The 20,440-nt window shown below is 34.2% G+C and overlaps 1 protein-coding gene across 6 annotated transcripts; it reads left to right on the forward strand.

Annotated features, from left to right (window-relative positions):
* The first annotated feature begins 8,663 nt into the window (after window positions 1-8,663).
* LOC120768576 (protein yellow) lies at window positions 8,664-19,043 on the forward strand. Of its 6 annotated transcripts, none has more exons than XM_040095328.1 (3): window positions 8,664-8,848; window positions 12,682-12,990; window positions 17,755-19,043. In XM_040095328.1, the coding sequence occupies exons 2-3, from the start codon at window positions 12,717-12,719 to the stop codon at window positions 18,861-18,863; spliced, it is 1,383 nt and encodes a 460-aa protein (XP_039951262.1). In that variant the 5' UTR covers window positions 8,664-8,848; window positions 12,682-12,716; the 3' UTR covers window positions 18,864-19,043. The 6 variants fall into 6 exon arrangements, with proteins under 6 accessions (XP_039951262.1, XP_039951257.1, XP_039951259.1 ...); XM_040095323.1 differs by having other exon boundaries at window positions 8,665-8,848; window positions 12,534-12,990; XM_040095325.1 differs by having other exon boundaries at window positions 8,665-8,837; window positions 12,534-12,990.
* Window positions 19,044-20,440: the final 1,397 nt, after the last annotated feature.

A 20,440-nucleotide genomic window follows, 5' to 3' on the forward strand; every position in this document is an offset into this window, starting at 1 on the left:
AACTAACGGCGCGGGTGTTGAGGCCGATGTTACCAATATCATCGGCATACGCCAGCAGCTGTACTCTCTTATAGAAGATTGTACCTGTTCGATTAAGTTCTGCAGCTCGAATTATTTTCTCCAGCAGCAGATTGAAGAAGTCGCACTATAGGGAGTCGCCTTGTCTGAAACCTCGTCTGGTACCGAACGGCTCGGAGAGGTCCTTCCCGATCCTGACGGAGCTTTTCCTGTTGCTCAACGTCAGTTTACACAGCCGTATTAGTTTCGCGGGGATCCAAAATTCAGACATCGCGGCATAAAAGCAGCACCTTTTCGTGCTGTCGAAGGCATCTTTGAAATCGACAAGAGGTTGTGTGTCTCGATTATCCTTTCACGGGTATTTTCCAAGATTTGGCGCATGGTGAATATCTGGTCGGTTGTTGATTTTTCAGGTCTAAAGCCATACTGATAAGATCCAATTAGTTTGTTGACGGCGGGCTTTACTCTTTCACACAATACGCTCGATAGAAACTTATATGCGATGTTGAGGAGGGTTATCCCACGGTAGTTGGCGCAGATTGTGGGGTATCCCATTTTGTGCATTGGGCTGAGCAAACTTTGTTGGGAATGCTTTAGTCCGACCATATTTTACAAAGAAGCTGATGCATGCTGCTTAGCAGTTCTTCGCCGCCGTGCTTGAATAGCTCGGACGGCAATCTATCGGCCCCCGCCGCTTTGGTGTTCTTCAGGCGGGTAATTGCTATTCGAACTTCTTCATGGTCGGGTAATGGAACGTCTGCTCCATCGTCATCGATTGGGGACAAATAAGATGGCTGCCATAAATAAACATAAGAAAATACAAATGCAAATTAATATGTTTTATTACTTTTTATTGTTCATATTTTTTTATTTATTTCTGTATTTCATATTTAGCCACTCTTTCTCTCATCTCTATATCTGAATATTTTTCATCTATTTCTAGCATTTTTAATTCAATATCTATTCTTTTTCTTTAATTTTCTACTTTTAATCCTATATTTTTCAAGTGCGAGCTTCTACATGACAATTATCTTCGCTTGAACAGCCGCCAATTGTCCAGTTGAATGTTGAAATGTTGATAGAGGAATGGTTGCAAATTTCTCTTCCAAAAATCGATCTTAAATTCTGGCGCAGGACTCGCTGGACACAACTGAGGCGAAGGTAAGCCGGTGACGCTGCCCATAATGAGCAACGCTTGCATAGTGGTTCACGTTTGCCAAAGATTTCCCTCAGTTGGTCGTAGTAGGGACACATTTTAGCTATTATTGCTAAAATTATTAAAAAAAAAAATATTTATCTAAAAAACTTGCAATGTCAATATTCTACTAACCTTCGATGGTTCCACCATCAGCCTCCTCTTGAAGGCCTGCACCAGTTGACGGGAGCTAGCTTTCGGCTTTGCGGTATACCACCACCTGTTTCTATGGGGCATCCAACTGCGATTTTTGCAAAAATCGCTTTTAAAAATTGCGCAGTTGGAGCCTGAAAAGATAGAAAACCGAATTAGATCAAAAATTTAAACATAATTATAAACTTACTTCAAATTCCCCCTCATCCATTAAAACCCCTATGATTGAGAGCCTCTCATTCTTCTTCAATTTTTTATTTGACTGCTGCCTTTTCCTTTTAGCTGGGGAGCACATTCTGAAGTCGCGGAAAATTTATTATAATTTGTTTTTTTTTTTGGGTATTTTTGATAAGATATTTTTAAGAAGGGTAGTAAAAAAGTTGAAAATTTTGAAGGACAGATATCGCAAAACTTTGCAGAGAATTCTACCTGTAACATCTGGTTCCGAAGCTTATGTCATTTTGATATTCATAGTTTCAGCAAAGACAGTGTGACTACAGACCCACACAATACTCCCAAAAACAGCAATACTTCTACAATTTTTCCACTTCGATTACAATAAAAAAAAAAAACAAAAAAAAAGAACTACCCAATTTTTAATTATGCAAAATTTTTTAAGTTAAAACGCGAAAAGATATAAATTAAAAAGGAGAAACAAGAAAACAATGACGAGCTGTATTTTTGTACAAATAAAACAACAGAAAATATTTCCCCGACTTTGATCTTAGAAAGTTGTGAGAGTGTAAAATACTCGTTTACACCTAAACTTAGCCATTTTTTTGTTTTCAGTTGGGGACTGTGTAATATACGCTAACAATCGAGACATTTCAAACCGAAATTGTGTATTATAAAAGATATAATGACTTTTCAAAGCAATAATTCTATAGTTCAATTATAGTAATTTTGCTTATTATAAAGAAGTTAAATAGTATCAACAAGTTGAAAGGTACGAGTATATATCCTTTGACGGCAAATATGTTAAAAATGAAATTAATTTTGCAAAAATAAACCTTTATTTTATAGCATATTTCTCAGTGGCGATTAACCTTAGAAGCGTGAGTTGGGCACTCAGTGCCCATTTTCATTTTTGATATTAAATTTCTGGGGTTTGGGTAGTCCAAGTCAACGTAGTGATAAACTGAAATTTAAGTTATAAGTTGACAGAGTAACGGCGTTTTATTTAGTGAGTGCGCTACCCGTGACTTGAGGCACACTTCTGTTTCTTAAAGTGTAAACACAATGGCTACGACAGACTGCAGCGGCACGACAGTGAACTGAAAACGTCGTTGTTCATCTTACTACATGTACATTTTGAGAAGCAACAACAACACAATGGCCGGCATGTACACAAAACAACGCAGTTGTCCATTTTGCATGTACACAATTTCGTTGTGGCCATACTAATTCCTTTCACTTCAATGAAATTTTAATATTTTGTTCAAAGTGAAATTTTTATGCAAAAAATAAGTAAATAGGTAAATATTTTTGCTTTAAATTATCACTTGTTATTACAAATGATATAATAGAGCTATAATATAGCTATTTTATGCTTTTATTTGTAAAATAACATCAAGTTTGTTAGAGCTGTGAATAATTTTACATTTTACATATTAGTGGCATCACCACTCTACCTCCTCTTTCTATCTTCCATTCTACTGTCAACTCTACTGTCGTCGTACTGTCGTTGGCAAAAATAGGAGGATATTGAAGTTAGCGAGAACGACAACTGTCGGCCTGCAGTCGTGTAGTCGTGCAGCTGTGAAAATAACACTGCCCATAAGAACGTGTGTATTTTAAAATTGGACAGATGTAGTTTGCAGTCTGTCGTAGCCATTGTGTTTACACATTTAATTGGCGTAGACACCGCTTACGCGATTATAGCCGAGTTAACAACAGCGCGCCAGTCGTTGCTACATGACGCCAATTGGATATTCCAAGCGTAGCCAGGTCCTTCTCCACTTGGTCCTTCCAACGGAGTGGAGGTCTTCCTCTTCCTCTGCTTCCCCCGGCGGGTACTGCGTCGAATACTTTCAGAGCTGGAGTGTTTTCGTCCATTCGGAAAACATGACCTAGCCGGCGTAGCCGCTGTCTTTTAATTCGCTAAACTATGTATGTCAATGCGATATTCACCGTGGCCAACGCGCAAAGGACCATAAATCTTTTTTTCCTCTCGAAAACTCGCAACGTCGACTCATCAGTTGTTGTCATCGTCCAGGCCTCTGCACCAGACAGCAGGACGGCAATTATGAGTGACTTACATAGTTTGGTTTTTGTTCGTCGAGAGAGGACTTTGCTTCTCAATTGCCTGCTCAGTCCGAAGTAGCACCTGTTGGCAAGAGTTATCCTGCGTTGGATTTCCAGGCTGACATTGTTGGTGGTGTTTACGCTGGTTCCAAGATAGACGAAATTATCTACGACTTCAAAGTTATGACTGTCAACAGTGACGTGGGAGCCAAGTCGCGAGTGCGACGACTGTTTGTTTGATGACAGGAGATATTTCGTTTTGCCCTCATTCACTGCCAGACCCATTTGCTTTGCTTCCTTGTCCAGTCTGGAGAAAGCAGAGAAAGCGCGGGTGTTGAGGCCGCTGATATTGATATCATCGGCATACGCCAGCAGCTGTACACTCTTATAAAAGATTGTACCTGCTCGATTAAGTTCTGCAGCTCGAATTATCTTCTCCAGCAGCAGGTTGAAGGAGTCGCACGATAGGGAGTAGCACGATTGGGAGTAGCCCTGTCTGAAACCTCATTTGGTATCGAACGGCTCGGAGAGGTCCTTCCCGATCCTGACGGAGCTTTTCCTGTTGCTCAACGTCAGTTAACACAGCCGTTTTAGTTTTGCGGGGATACCAAATTCAGACATCGCGGCATAAAGGCAGCTCCTTTTCGTGCTGTCGAAAGCAGCTTTGAAATCGACGAAGAGGTGGTGTGTGTCGATTCTCCTTTCACGGGTTTTTTCCCAGATTTGGCGCATGGTGAAAATCTGGTCGGTTGCTGATTTTCCAGGTCTAAAGCCCCACTGGTAAGGTCCAATCAGTTTGTTGACGGTGGGCTTTAATCTTTCACACAATACGTTCGATAGAACCTTATACGCGATGTTAAGGAGGCTTATCCCACGGTAGTTGGCGCAGATGGTGGGGTATCCCTTTTTGTGGATTGGGCATAGCACACTTAAATTCCAATCGTTGGGCATGCTTTCGTCCGACCATATTTTACAAAGAAGCTGATGCATGCTGCTTAGCAGTTCTTTGCCGCCGTGTTTGAATAGCTCGGCCGGTAATCCATCGGCAGCCGCTGCTTTGTTGTTCTTCAGAAAGGGTAATTGCTATTCGAACTTCTTCATGGTCGGGCAATGGAATGTCGGGTTCGCCTTCTCCTGGCGTTGGCCGTTCACTGCCATTCAGCAGGCTGGAGAAGTTTTCCCTCCATAATTTAAGTATGCACTGGGCATCGGTGACTAGATCACCTTTGGAGGTTCTACAAGGGTATGCTCCGGTATTGAAACCTTCGGTTAGCCGCCGCATCTTTTCGTATAATTTTCGAACATTCCCCTGCGTTTCGCTTCCCTCTTCAACTCTCGGTATCTATCCCATCCCGCACGTGTTGTGGTCGGTCGTAACGTTGCGAGGTAGGCAGCCTGTTTTCTCTCGATTTTCGAAAAGCAATGGTTTCGGCTGCAGCTGTGCGTAAGGAGCTTGAAATGCCGTCCCACAGTTCCCTTATACCGAGTTGTTGACGAGTGCTCTCAGAGAGTAGGAGTGCAAGTCGAGTAGAAAATCGTTCGGTTATCTGTCGTGATTGCAGCTTCTCGACGTCGAACCTTCCTTGTGTTTGTTGGCGTGCGTTTTTTGCTGCACAGAGGCGGGTGCGAATCTTGGCTGCATCAAGATAGTGATCCGAGTCGATGTTAGGACCTCGCGCGCGCGCACATCTAAAACCCTGGAGACGTGTCCTCCGTCTATCACAAGATGATCGCTCTGGTTGGTGGTTTTTCGATCCGGAGACAGCCAGGTAGCTTGATGAATCTTCTTATGCTGGAGACTTAGGCCACTCAGTGCCCATAATATTTCATCATACATTTTGTACGAAAAAGTGTAGTTTTCCAACGGTTTTGGTGATTATGGTGTATTTCTAATTAGTTTCGCATAATATTTTCAAGTGGATAGTTAATTTTAAGTTGAGACAAATATAATTTTTTGAAATGAGTGAAGAATTGGCGATTTATTTGGCCAACTTACGGCATAAATTGACGATACGACAAATTGACGCCTATTTGTCATGCATCGACATTGTTCTTTGCGAATTTGACGATACCATTTGCCCCAGATAGAATTGACAGTTGATGAGCAGTTACTTTCAACAAGAAACCGATGCAGTTTCCGCCAATACATTCCTTCTAAGCCTGGAAAATATGGTATAAAAGTATTTTGGCTTGTTGACGCAAAAACCAACTATCCACTTGCAGGCGAAGTATATTTGGGTGCACAGCCTAATGAACAGCGGCCGCCAGGTATTGCGCGAGTTAAGGAATGTATTCCTTATAATAGTAACAAACATCAAAACAACCTTTTGTTTCAGTAAACAGAATGCAGAAACAACCTTGATATAGAACAATTGAAATGCACTATCACTACAACAAACAATCCTAAACAAACAAGTATCAAAACAACATTGAGTTTGAATACCACAACAACCTTATCTTAAAACAAAGCAAATGTATCTAAGCAAACAATATATGTATATGTATGTAAACAAACCTAAACAAATAATATAATCTGTACCTCAACAAACTATCAACTAGTAATAAGTAAACATACTAGTTAGTATAAATAGAAGTAAGAAACATGTAATAAGTTAGTCTTAAGAGTATAAATAAAGAGTACACATTTCTGTGCAGCTCAAAATATATTCTTTTGACTCATTTTTACTTAATGTAAAAATTTACTCGCGCAATCTCGTTAAGTGACTCAGCAACCTAAATTCGGACAGGGGTGTAAATATCACGATGCACAACTTTTTCACAAGTTATGACTTGGCGGAAGATTTGCTTGTGCGGAATAGCATGTTGGTGGGCACAATACGAGGTAATAAGCCACAATTGCCAAAACTATTTACATCCTCTGAAGAAGAAAGAAAAAGGGGTGTATTTGAATCTGTGTTTTGTTTTTCAAAATCAATGCAAATTAGTAAGCTTTACAACTGCTCATGCCACCGAAGATGCAAATCCTGTAACAAAAAAACCACAAGACATACATGATTATAATGAGCGAAGAGCTTCGCCCATTTGAGTGGTTCGAAATTAAAATTTTATTTGATTTTCATATTTTTCAATAAAAATACCTTTGTTTCTAACAATAAACCCAGGTCTCATTAAATTATTTGCAAGCGAAATATTGGCTTTTCTATAAAAAAAAAAACGTTTTAAAAGTCTAAATTTCCATACAAAATACATTACTGGGCACTGAGTGTTCAAGTCACGAGATTAAGTTTTACATCTATGACACGGTTCTAAGCTTAATGAATCGAATAGAATCAATAAGGAAGGCTAGGTTTTGGTGTGACTTAACATATTATACTTTTGCGATTTCCAAGATAAGAGATAGTATACCTTGGGTGCATTTTTTCTGCAAAGTTTTATTTCTACATCTAACTGCTGCTTTAAACGATATAAATTGTAAATCAAAAGAAACAGACGGATGTTAATCAATTCAGTTGATATTGATCGGTGCGATACGAGATGCCATCTTGGCGTGAAATCTAATGCTTGTGACATTTTTCTTCAGCAAGATAATTTAGTAGTTTTCAACATAACTTTTATATGGAGCGGATATGCTTATCCTCTCATTTTTCCCATTTTCACACTTTATCTGGAGGTGGTAGAGAGAATTTGATTTTTAAAATATATATGTACATATGTATATGTCCAATCTACTAGACGTCCGCATTATACGTGGTCCGATTCAAGCCCATCCTTAATAATGACTCTATACTAAAGCGGATGGATTGACATACAGACAAAAAATTTTGCTTCTTTCGAAGCCGTAAGCCATATTGTGTGCATTTATTTAAAAAAGACTAGCATCAAAGAACACAAACGAATATTGAAATATTTAGATACAATCTGGTTACAAGGCAAATTTTTTGTACAAAATAAAAAATATCACTATAAATGTTTGCTAATTCAAAAAATGTACATAACTAAAATTTTTAGTTCATTGACCAAACTAATTCTGTTTGTCATTTGTACACAAAATAATGAATACATTATGTATATGTTCAGAGTTACACTCATACTTTCTTGCCAATTTAATTTAATCATCTGGCTGCATTTTTTTTTTGACTCAAACAAAAGGTATTACTACCAAATCCAAACACACTATCCAGTATCCAAACTTGTCTTCGGTCAAGAGACCCATTCTACATAGTGCCGAACTGCCTGTGCCGATGCCTCCACTACCAGATGGAGATGGATTTTTATATCTTAAAGATATAACTCAGCGAGGCGAAAATCAAAGAGGAAATATTTGTAGGCAATTGATGAAGGATAAGAGCTTTGAATTAAAACTGAATGATCACGAAAAACTCGCCTGGAAAGTTTTATGAATGTTGTTCAAAATTTCCTAGGTAACCATAAAGCGGAAAATTACAAAGATTTAATAAATGAGTTTATGATATCATTTAAAGCTTTGCGGTATAATATGTCCTTGAAAATACATATGCTGGACTCTCATCTGGATTTCTTTCCGGCAAATTTGGGTGCTGTGAGTGACGAACAAGGTGAGAGGTTCCATCAAGACATTTCCTTAATGGAGAAGCGTTATCAAGGGAAATGGAGTCCAGGAATGTTAGCAAACTATTGTTGGAGACTTAAAGAGACCTACCGGAAGCCAAATATACAAGATAATCATAAGTATCTATTAGATATTATATTAGGAAATAATTCTGTAAGTGTGGCTGAATTTTGTACTTTTTACGAAAATATATGTTTTGATGTCACAAGAAAACATGATGTGTACATTTTTTCATTGGTATATTATTATTTGGTGGCCCTAGTAGATTCAATCTTTCTTATAAATTTTCATGTGATAAAAAAAAATTACAAATTTGTTGACCAGTGTTATTTATGACTCATAGTCATAAGTTATGACTCATTACGAATAAGTAAAAAAAAGTATTTTGAGTTGACCTCTTTGAAAAATCACTTGAGAAAAGAGACTACAACATGATCACTCAATGAGTCATTATTTTCAAGCAGACGTTCGTGGTAGTTAGCAGTTATGGTTGATTCGTCTTAGCCATTTCAATTTACGGAAACTACTTTTAGTTTCATTTCGAGTGACATACTGTAAAGAAGTCATTGCGTTCAGTAAAGAGTTAAAATTTCGTTCGGATCGATAAAAATAATTTAATCAAAACGTGTTATTCCTTTTAGCCAATATCATGACTGCATATATAATAATAACAAATCAGTAAAGAAAATGTAAAAAATAAGAATTATGAATATTTGCATGTACTTATATATTAATAATACGCATTTAATTTGTAAACTAATAATTGAACAAAAAAGTATGTTCTATATACGGAGTGATAATCGATATTAAGTGTTGTAGAACAATTGTAAAACTTCATATTTTTATTGAGTGAAATAAGAAAACAAAACATTAGTCAACACTACAACAATTTAGAAAGCCTCATATTTGAGTTTTGAAAGTATATTCTTAACTGTTTATTTGCTAGTAGTTTCAAAGCACAGCCGCATTTAGGTAATATAATTTGAAGCGATTCGCGTAAATTTAAAATCTTTTAGGGTATATCGTTATACTTGCATTCATAGACATGCTATTATATTCAAATTAAAACAGTGTAATGAATGAAAAAAAGAAACGTTATGTTAAGTATCTAAATCGTGAAAGTTATGATTTTTAAAAACAGTGTAAAGAAGTTTAATGGTTTCAAAATATAAGTATGTGAAAAACCATTGTAACCATAAATTGTAAATATTATATCACCTTTAAGGGTTTTAAAAGTAAAATATATGTCAAATGACAGAAAATACAAATAATTTTAATTAAGCTTTGAAATACAAAAGACTTAAGGCACAAACCTGATCGATGTATACAATACTAACTTGAATTGTGTTTGCATATTAATTGGTTTGTCTAGTTGTCTTTACATTCATACTGATATCTACATTAAAATTTGGCGGACATAAATGGCAAAGACAGTGGATCAGCAATTTAATTATTTCATAAGTTTTTATATGAGTACTGGGCATAATATAAAATTAATAAAATAAGTAAAGGAAAAAAATTATTTTTAGTAATAAATGCCGTATATAAAATTACGTTTCAAATTTTAGTTATATAAGAGTATATATGTAGACATGTTTTCTATAAAATTTTGAGAATTATTCAAATGTAATTACCATAATAAGTAATTGTCATTTCTTATACTATGTTCGTACCGACAACGAAAACATGTTTTCGTGGGAAAAACTGGTTTTCGTACGAAGTGAAAACTCATCGAAAACATACGTTGTCGGTCCGAACATAGTATTAAGTTGTACTTTGATAATACCCGATTGCTCCTCTAAAATTATTAGTCATGGGGCAATGATATTTTTCCATAATAATTAAATATGTGCTAATGGCATCGTTCTTCAATGTTCAATGTAAAATCACTAAGAGTTGGCTTACATCTTTATGTTGCGTCATTTGTGGGTTCCTTCTACAAATTCGATAAAAGGAAAAAACATGTAAAGGGAACTAATACTAGGTATATTTAATGGTAATATAAAACAATTTCTAAATTAAATAATGGTAGGAAAAAAGTTTACCAGCCACTATGAAAAAAACACTTTTTAATGTAATCGCAAAATTTATGTGAAAGTTTTAAATAATAACCGTTTATTTGGTTGGAATTTTTTGATTTAAATCAGTTACTTTTCACCTAATATCAATTTAATCTCTAGTGTTCAACCTAAAATTCTCACTTCAAAATTTTTGCTTATTAAAAAAATAGGTAGGCTTTTTAATCGTCAAAATCTGTGGTTTCGTTTACAAATAATATACATTACTGTGCTAAATATTCTCATAAAATTCTGGAAAAATCCGACATTTAAAGCTGATTTTTATTTGAAAAACTTGCCATAAAATCAGATTATACAAATAGATTCATCCTTAGTGTTAATATTAAAAGACGAATTTAGATTAATAATGCCTTTGCAGTTTTACCTGGATAACTAAATCAATTATCATTATAACTAAACTTTTTTGTGCAGCATAAACAAAATAATAATTTTTTAAATATTTATGTTATTTAGGCTCATGTACGTTAAACATATTGTTTATGAAAGGCGGTATTGCCATTTTTATTTTAGAGCGGATTGATGCAAAATACTATACAGGTAGTATTACTTTGCTAAACATATTCCAGAAATTTCTCTTAAAGTAAATTGGTCACAACTCTATTGAAGTAACTCAGCCTGAACTATTTTTTTTTTTAACGATGGTTTTCACTACTCTGCATGTAGAATACTGATAAACGTTTTTATAGCTGCTTTACGAAATAATAGGTATTAGCAGGTAGAAATAAAACACCTTTGAATCGTTTTTTTAGTTATGTAGAATAGTTGCTAACGGCCCTCTTATTGTGTTTGCTTTGGAAGGTCTTCATTTTACAAAATTAGCCAACACCAGCAGGTATCATGAAAAAATATTGCTCTTCATCCATGTTTACTCACATTAGATTAAGAAAAGCAATAATTAAGAGTTCGCATTGTTATTTGTACCATGTAAACAATAGATTGGATTGCAATTCATTTTCACTTATACCATATCATCTAGTAATTTGTTATACTCGGGGAAATCAAAATTATCTCGACTGTGTTATCAATAGCACAGCAGGCACATATGTAAGTATCTCAAATTTACCTTTAAATGCTTATGTATGTATGTAAGCGCAGTTAAATAGATCGAATTATACATGTACATATAAAGGAGTTGAATTATATTTTTGTTTTGAAAGAAACACGTTTGCAACAGTGAGGCATGAGCGTTAAGAAGAGGTGAATAGAAAGATGCAATAATTTCTTAAAACGTTCATACATTTACGTAAATATTTATATTTATAAATGTATGTAAAAATATAAACGTACCACGCACTTACGTTAATTCAGTCGCACAGTCTTAACAGTCTAATTTCCGTCAAAAAGCAATAAACTGATTGATAATAAAATAAAATAAAATTCATCAATTAATTTAAATAATAACAATAAATAAACGAAACATATAATACATCAAGCACAGCTCGTGGTACACAATTATAAATTTCTTCACTATTCATTCTTCCTTATGCAGGGAGCATTGAAAAACATATAGGCAGTTTTTGATGAGCATTTAGTTCATATTATGTAAAATATGATTACTATAGATTAGAATTAATTTTCATTTGAAGTTATCGTGAAATAATTCTCATTTTGTTCTTTTAAAGGTGTTATTTTTTAAAAGGCTATATTAACAGAAAACTTACTAATTGTAATTCTGTTACTGAAAACCCGTAGGTTTGTAAAGCTGTTTAGTTACATAAAAAATATCGGATATACAAGTTACATTTTCGCTAAGACCAAAAATGTGCCTGATAGTAAAAATAAACAATAATATGTGTGAAGATTAGAGCTGCTTTTAAATAAAAACTCTAAACTTAGCCTAAACAACAAAGTGCTTTTATATAATGCGGTCATAAAGCCGATGGATAACTGAAATTCAACTGTGGGGTACGACCTGTGCAACTAATATTGATATAATACAAATGTACGTTCCTTCGATTCTCCTTAAACGAAGAGATATCCCTCCGTACTAAAGAGCAACGTATCACCAAAACAGCTCAATCACTTGCTTGAGCCTGTCTAGTTTTTAAATAGATTTAAGATTTTATAGCTTATTGTTAGGATTTAAAACAAAAAGCAGATCCAATAAAATAATATTGAAAAAAAAGTTGGGCTTTGATAAAAAGCTGAAAAATGGAAAATGCTTCATTACAAAAGAAAATGTGTACATATTGAATAATAATGAATGAATACTCAAGTATCAAATTAAATTAATCAAACCGGAAGAAATATATAACTCTTAATAGTCCCGTATTTTCAAACCTTTTTATATTTTTAGTAACTCCTCAAAATCACCTCACGAACAATAATGTCCGTATCGATTTGAACATACATACATATGTATTTTTAATAATTGTATGGATAAGCTAAAATTCAGAACAAAGCCGTACAAATAGGTAATAAAATAAAAATATTAACCCAATTAGCACTTTGGTTGAAGAGGACAAATAACAAATATAAAATGTGTGAGAGGCTAAGAAAAAATACTTGCCTTATATTACTTTTTGCTGTTTTGGCTAAAACCAAAGATAATTTGCGTATCGCATTCGAGTGGAAGGAGATGGACTTTAAATATGAGAATGCCGAAGCACGTTGGACGGCAATTGAAAATCACGAATTTCGGCCAGATAACGTTATACCTTTTGGGTTGGAAGTATATAGGTCACGAATGTATGTTGCTTTGCCACGATGGCGAGACGGTGTACCAGCGTCATTGGCTTATTTTGATATCAATGGTGAGTCAGATAAAAAATACAGATTGAAGATATTATACAAGGTTTGTTCAACATGCATTACGTATTGTGTATTTCTTAATAAAGTATTTATCTACCATTTCATATTCATATTCAAGAATATCATGAATATCCCCTTCAAAGTAATCACTCTCGGATATGTTGCATTTCTGTCAGCGTTTTTTCCAGTTCTCAAACCAAAAATTACTTTTAAAAAATTTTTGTGATCTTCATTAGATCCTTCTTCGATGCAGTTCAAGTAAAACAGGTGTAAAAAATTAACTAAACATTTAAAATAGCCGACTTCTCAGCATAATTCAAGGATATGAGTACCAATATATAACAACAAAACAATCGAAAATCGAATAAACGTACCCCGAGAAAATTAGAAAGTCGCAATACTTTCAGTACAAACCTCGTAAATGGTAACAAGATCAGAATCCAAGTTGCGACTGGTTTACTACTTATTTGCAAATTGGTTAGGATGCCTTTTGTTCGTTCTTGTTTTAGCAGGCCTTACCACACTTAAAATTTATAGTTTAAAACTATTTAACTAAATAGCGACCTATGTATTTATACAGTTCAAAAATTTGAATGAAGATATCAAGTAAACTTATCGCATATATGTATATAAGAAGCGAATCTCTTCTAGAAATGAACTAAATCGAATCAAATATCTGCCAGTGATTTCGTATGATTGATTTTAGACCAGATATGTATTATATATACCGGAAAGGATTCGGAGATATTAATAGGAATCTTGCTGGAGAATTTTCGTTATAGCTGAGATTTGTTTCCAAAAATTTAGGAGAATTAAGAAAGATTTTTTTATATATTTTATTAAAACTATAATTTAATATGAGACGAAAAATGAATGCATTCCGTTGGCATTTTCGAAGTGAAATATTTTCATATTTCCGTGTATTTTGCAGATGCCTTCTTATATTTTCATTGTGCGGTTTTACTCGAATTTAAATTTTCTTCTGGGATTAAAACTGAACGAAAAATCCATTGGATAAAAGTATGAGATTTTAAAAAAAAAAAATTTTATTTGCTTACGCGGAAGAAATTTTGTATTTAAAAGAACCGAAATTGATTAAAACATAAAGAGTCTATAGAATTAAATTAGTTTTGTATTTCAAAATTTTGAATATTGTGATATGTGGCAACAATTTGTAAAATATTTGATATTAATGTATACAAGTCGGATAATTCAAAACGATTTCGTATTTTACTAAATCCATTTATCTTATCAAAATTATGTATATTGGCAATAAGCATAAAAAATCTTAAATGTGCAATGGTACATATATTCTATATGTATGTATGCACATCTTCATTTTCGATGATATTTGACAGGATTACTATGGTAAAATTTCCTACAAAAAAATGTTATATAAAGTAGAGGCTTAGAGAAAGCATATTTTTATAAATGATATGTGAAGTACAAAAATATTCAATTAACAAATCGAAATAATAAAGACCGGTTCAAACAGTACCGAAACAGCTACAATTTTCACAATCATATACATAAAAGAGTTATATATGTACTATACATTAGGGTGTTTTTTTTTGAATTATTAATTTTTTTCAGTCACGAAATTTCGTTGGAAATACCCTAAAAAAATTCCCTGAAAATTTTAGCCTTTAATAATATCATTAAGAACTAGACCAAGGCCTGTAAAAATTTTACATAGAAAATACACTACAATCGTGAGTTTTTATCTTTAAATTCCTACAGATCAGAGGTATTTTATGGCATCGCCTTCACTTTAGACGCATATTTCTTAGAATTGTTCACTCTACAAAAGTGCCCAGTGCAATAAAGTCATAACTCACACCGAGGTAGTACGGGGCCATAGAAAAAATGTACACGACAAATTTGTATGAAAAAAAAGTTCGAGTTCAAAATCACTGTCATTAATACTTCTCGAGATATTCGGCTTTTTAAGTAAGGCTATATAGAATTTTTATAGATGGTATGTATTAAAAAATCTATGAAACTTGCATACCCCCTTACTTAAAAAGCTGAATATGTCGAGAAGTATTATTGATAGCGATTTTTACCTCGGACCTTTTTTATGCCAAATAAAATTTCCTACAAATTTGTCATCTTAATTTTTTCTATAGCTCTTGTCATTTACGTGATAAATACAAAAAAATGCGAATTTCATGGAAAAATCAGGTTTAGAGCCCCGTACTACCTCGCCGGTGTGAGTTACGACTTTGTTGTACTGAACACTTCTGTATAGTGAACAATTCTGAGAAATATGCGTCTAAAGTCAAAGCGATGCCATAAAATACTTCGGATCTGTAGGAATTTAAAGATGAAAACTCACGATTGTAGTGTATTTTCTATGGAAAATTTTTACAGGCCTTGGATAGTTCTTAATGTTAATATTAAGGGCTAAAATTGTCAGGGAATTTTTTTTAGGGTATTTCCAAGGAAATTTCATGATGGGACTGAAAAAAATTAATAGTTCAAAGAAAAAAAACACCCTAATGTACATACCTTAGTAAAGAAACTATATGTGCATACACTTTTTGTGTTGTAACTTTTTTTTCTGTAACTGTACACTTGTTTTTATAATAGATTGTTCTTGTAATATACAGTTATTATTTACTGTTAATCGATTTCATTCTTAGTACGCGTTTTTTACTATGTCTTTCGAAAATAGTAGAAAATATTTGTATGTGCACGGGAGCATTGGTCAGTAGTTCTTTTTTATAGACGCGTTTGGAATTAAGTTAATATAATAAATTTTTTAGAATCTAAAAGTAAGTAAATAATTTAAAATTTTAAATAATTAAAATAAGATTCTAGTAAGTAATTTCGGACTTGTAGTCAAATATGCCACGGGGAAGAATCCTTTCAGAGTTTGAGCAGGGACGAGCACTAAGTTTGCGTGAAAGTGGTATAAAAATAAAAGAAATTTGCACAGTACTAAGCCGCCATAGAAATACATTTAGTATTTTCTTAAAAAATCCTTCAAAGTATGGCACTAATCAACGCAGTGGTGGAAAACCCAAAATAGATTTTCGATGCAAACGTTAAATTCAACGCCTTGCACTCGTTAATCAAATAAGTAGTTCACAAATAAAGCGTCATTTGGATTTAGATGTCACAAGAATGCGAGTTTGTCAAATTTTTCATCAAAATCCTAGCATAAAACACCTTTCTATGGTACTACAATTTCAAAACAAATAATTTCACGTAATACAACGGCTGCGGGGTCCACAACCTGACCTTTTGCCTAGCATTTACAGATAAATACCAATTTTGGGATGAAGAATGGCGAAGCGTTGTGTTCAGCGATGAAAAAAAGTTTATTCTCGATGGACCTGATGGTTTTAATAAATATTGGAATCATACACAAAACCCTCGGCGCACGTGTCTCCGTTGAGTACACGGCAGAGGTTCTATAAAGGCGTGGGCAGCTTTTTGTTATGAAGGAAAAACTCCAATATGCTACATATCAACAAAAATGAATGCACAAATCTATTTAGACTTGCTTGATAGTGAATTGATAGAATTTGCAGACCAATTTTAAGAGGACAATTTGATTTTCCAGTAAGACAATGCCCCGATCCACAATGCAGCCCTTACTAAAAGGTTTTTCGAGTCACGAAACATTCCGCTTTTGGAGTGGCCAGCAATAAGTCCAGATTCAAACCCTATCGAGCATCTGTGGGGAATACTATCTGCTAGAGTTTTTAAAAGTGGACGCCAGTTTACTACCTCAAAACAGCCAAAAATGGCAATACAGAGAGAATGGGCTTCAATGGGCATGTCAACGCTAAAATCTTTGGTTTAATCGATGCCATCTCGACTTAACCAAGTCAAAATGAATAAAGGAAAGCATATTAATTACTAAAAACCTAATTTATCAGAATATTTGAAGAAAACAACTTATTTTATAACATGCACATATAAATACTTTCTATGAAGCATATGCTCAGTTTTTAATTTTGTTGTATGAACAACAGGAATTTTAATTAATTTTTGTTATATGATGTTACTATATAAATACATATATAAACAAAAACCAAAACTTTGATAGCTCGCTTCATTTCCAAATTCAACAGCTTTGAAGTCGTGCACATATAATTTCTTTACTAAGGTACATCTATATATTCTGTAACTTCTTAGTCATAGTCTGTGCATTTGGCAGTTTTCAATACTTGCTTTGATTTATTGCTTACATTTTTCTAAAGTCATGCACCTTTTCGGCCAAACGGCAAAAATTATATTCAAAGTAATAAAAGCAAATATTCTTTCTAACTTGTTTGTTGCGAAAACAACACCTGGATTATTTGTGTATGAGTATATGTGCATACACACATGTATTCGAATTTGGAATGTTTAGAATTAAAAGAAACCAGTTTAACGTTCATATTTGCTTTTATATTGTGTTCAAGGTAAAATTTGTCTTTTCAAATTTTATGGCGCAGAATATAGGTTTGTCTTTCCTACTTTCTAAATTTAAACGATCGAGCAGCGTCTAAACTAATGTTATATTTGTTTTCCATATTCAACCGGCTATGAGCAATCAGTTAATTTCTGCACATTAGTAGGGCTTCGTAAAGTATCATTTAATAAAGCTAAATACTTTGTATATGTACTATATATACATTTTTATATTTTCAATGTGTAGCCGCTTGTTTAGCTTAATCAATTAAAATTTAAATTACTAAAATCAAAAATTTTAATTAAAAAGGCCTTAAAGTCTAGTAATTTCTTCACTAATAACTATGTTATAATTTCAGAAAAATCTACAAAATCACCACTACTCATTCCTTTCCCTAGTTGGGAGGCACATAATCTTGCCGACTCGGATCCAGAGCTTGTTTCTCCATTTCGAATTCGAGCTGATCGCTGTGGCCGACTATGGGTACTAGACTCACGTATTGCAGGCGTTTTAGAGAATACAACTATATTTGGAACTGCCCAGTTATTAGTTTATGATTTGCATAATGATAACCTTTTACGTCGCTACAAATTTCCTAACAGTCATATGAAACAAGGCTCCTTCTTCGCAAATTTAGCGGTAGAGGACTCTAATTGCCAATATTCTTTTGCCTATGCTGCTGATTTAGGTGCCCCTGGTCTAATAGTTTATTCATGGGCACAAGATGATTCATGGCGTGTACAGCATAATTTCTTTCATCCTGACCCATTAGCTGGAAATTACAGTATAGATGGTATAGAATTTCAATGGGATGATGGTTTGTACGGTTTGGCCCTATCTAAACCACAGGAAGATGGCTTTGCTATACTATACTTTCATCCACTCAGCTCTACAACTGAGTTTTCAGTTAGTACAAGTGTTCTTAGAAACAAAACCTTAGCTAGTTCTGGTGAAATCTACCATAACTTCAAAGTTTTAGGAGCGCGTGGTTCAAACGGACAAGCAGGTGCAGCATTTATAGACCCACGTACCGAAGTATTGTTTTACACATTACCAAATCTAAATGCTCTGGACTGTTGGAGTACAACTAATACAGATTATTCTACCGATACTCAAGGGCGTGTTTACACGAGTGCGCAAGAATTCGTATTTCCCAGCGAAGTAAAGGTCGATACGGAAGATAGATTATGGGTACTTTCGAATAAATTACAAGAATTCATTTATGATGAGCTCTATCCTGGCAGAGTAAATTACCGTGTTTTTACTGCGAATGTTGTGGATGCAATCGCAAATACTGTATGCGATACCAAGATGAAACCGCTACCAGAAATAGTTGAAACTGAATTAGATACGATACTGGACGCAGTGATAAACTCTACGAAAGAGGTATCTGCTTCAGGTGTGGTAGTGAAAAGCTTAAGCGGAATCATCGTACTCATAGCCGCGGGTTTACTGATATTAGTATAATTTTTAATATTATCTAGATAGTTTAAGTCCAACTAATCGTATTTTGTATGTAATAATAGAAAATTAAATATTTAGTATAGAAGAATTTGATTAAATTTCTACCAATATTATAACTTTTAATGTTATAAAATACTATCTCCTTATTAATTGAGTATAGAAAATGTTGAGGATAAATTTTAACTACTTATATTTTGATAACATTATTTTTATTGGGAATGTCAAAATGGTGCATTTTTATACTCTCGCAACAAAGTTGCTAAGGAGAGCATTATAGTTTTGTTCACATAACGGTTGTTTGTAAGTCCTAAAACTAAACGAGTTAGATATAGGGTTATATATACCAAAGTGATCAGGGTGACGAGTAGAGTTGAAATCCGGATGTCTGTCTGTCCGTCCGTCCGTCTGTCCGTCCGTCCGTGCAAGCTGTAACTTGAGTAAAAATTGAGATATCCTGATGAAACTTGGTACACGTATTTCTTGGCTCCATAAGAAGATTAAGTTCGAAGATGGGCAAAATCGGCCAACTGCCACGGCCACAAAATGGCGAAAACCGAAAACCTATAAAGTGTCATAACTAAGCCATAAATAAAGATATTAAAGCGAAATTTGGCACAAAGGATCGAATTAGGGAGGGGCGTATTTGGACGTAATTTTTTTTGGAAAAGTGGGCGTGGCCCCGCCCCCTACTAAGTTTTTTGTACATATCTCGGAAACTACTATAACTATGTCAACCAAACTCTATAGGGCCGTTTCCTTCAGGCTTTTCCATATACAGTTCAAAATGGAAGAAATCGAATAATAACCACGCCCACCTCCCATACAAAGGTTATGTTGAAAATCACTAAAAGTGCGTTAACCGACTAACAGAAAACGTCAGAAACACTAAATTTTACGGAAGAAATGGCAGAAGGAAGTTGCACCCAGGCTTTTTTTAAAAATTGAAAATGGGCGTGGCGTCGCCCACTTATGAACCAAAAACCATACCTCAGGAACTACTCTACCGATTTCAATGAAATTCAGTATATAATATTTTCTTAGCACCCTGATGACATGTACGAAATATGGGTGAAATCGGTTCACAACCACGCCTTCTTCCCATATAACGCTATTTTGAATTACATCTGATGACTTCTCTGTATAATATATACATTAGGAACCAATGATGATAGCGGAATAAAACTTTACACAAATACGGTATTTGAAAAATATGTAAATGACGGATAATGAAATCTCGATTATCACTTTATGTAAAATGTTCGGTGACACCCGAACTTAGCCCTTCCTTACTTGTTTAATTTGTACTTATGGTACTTACATTTATACGCAATGAATTTTCCTTGAATTGATTAAAAGATTTTTTATTTAATACATTCATATTATTCTTAAATTAACCACATTTCATGCAAAGTGTTTGGGACATTTAATAATGTGGGGTCACAACAACAGAGCCATATACTCCACTTTTGCATGACATTAGCGTAATATATGGAGTACTTGCGGAAAAATATTTTCGAAACTTTTTTTAGCGATTTAAATTTGATACACGAGATTATTCGAATACCTCATCAAAATGGTAT

Source organism: Bactrocera tryoni, chromosome 2 (genome assembly GCF_016617805.1).
Source record: "Bactrocera tryoni isolate S06 chromosome 2, CSIRO_BtryS06_freeze2, whole genome shotgun sequence".
NCBI classification, from domain to species: Eukaryota; Metazoa; Arthropoda; class Insecta; order Diptera; family Tephritidae; genus Bactrocera; species Bactrocera tryoni.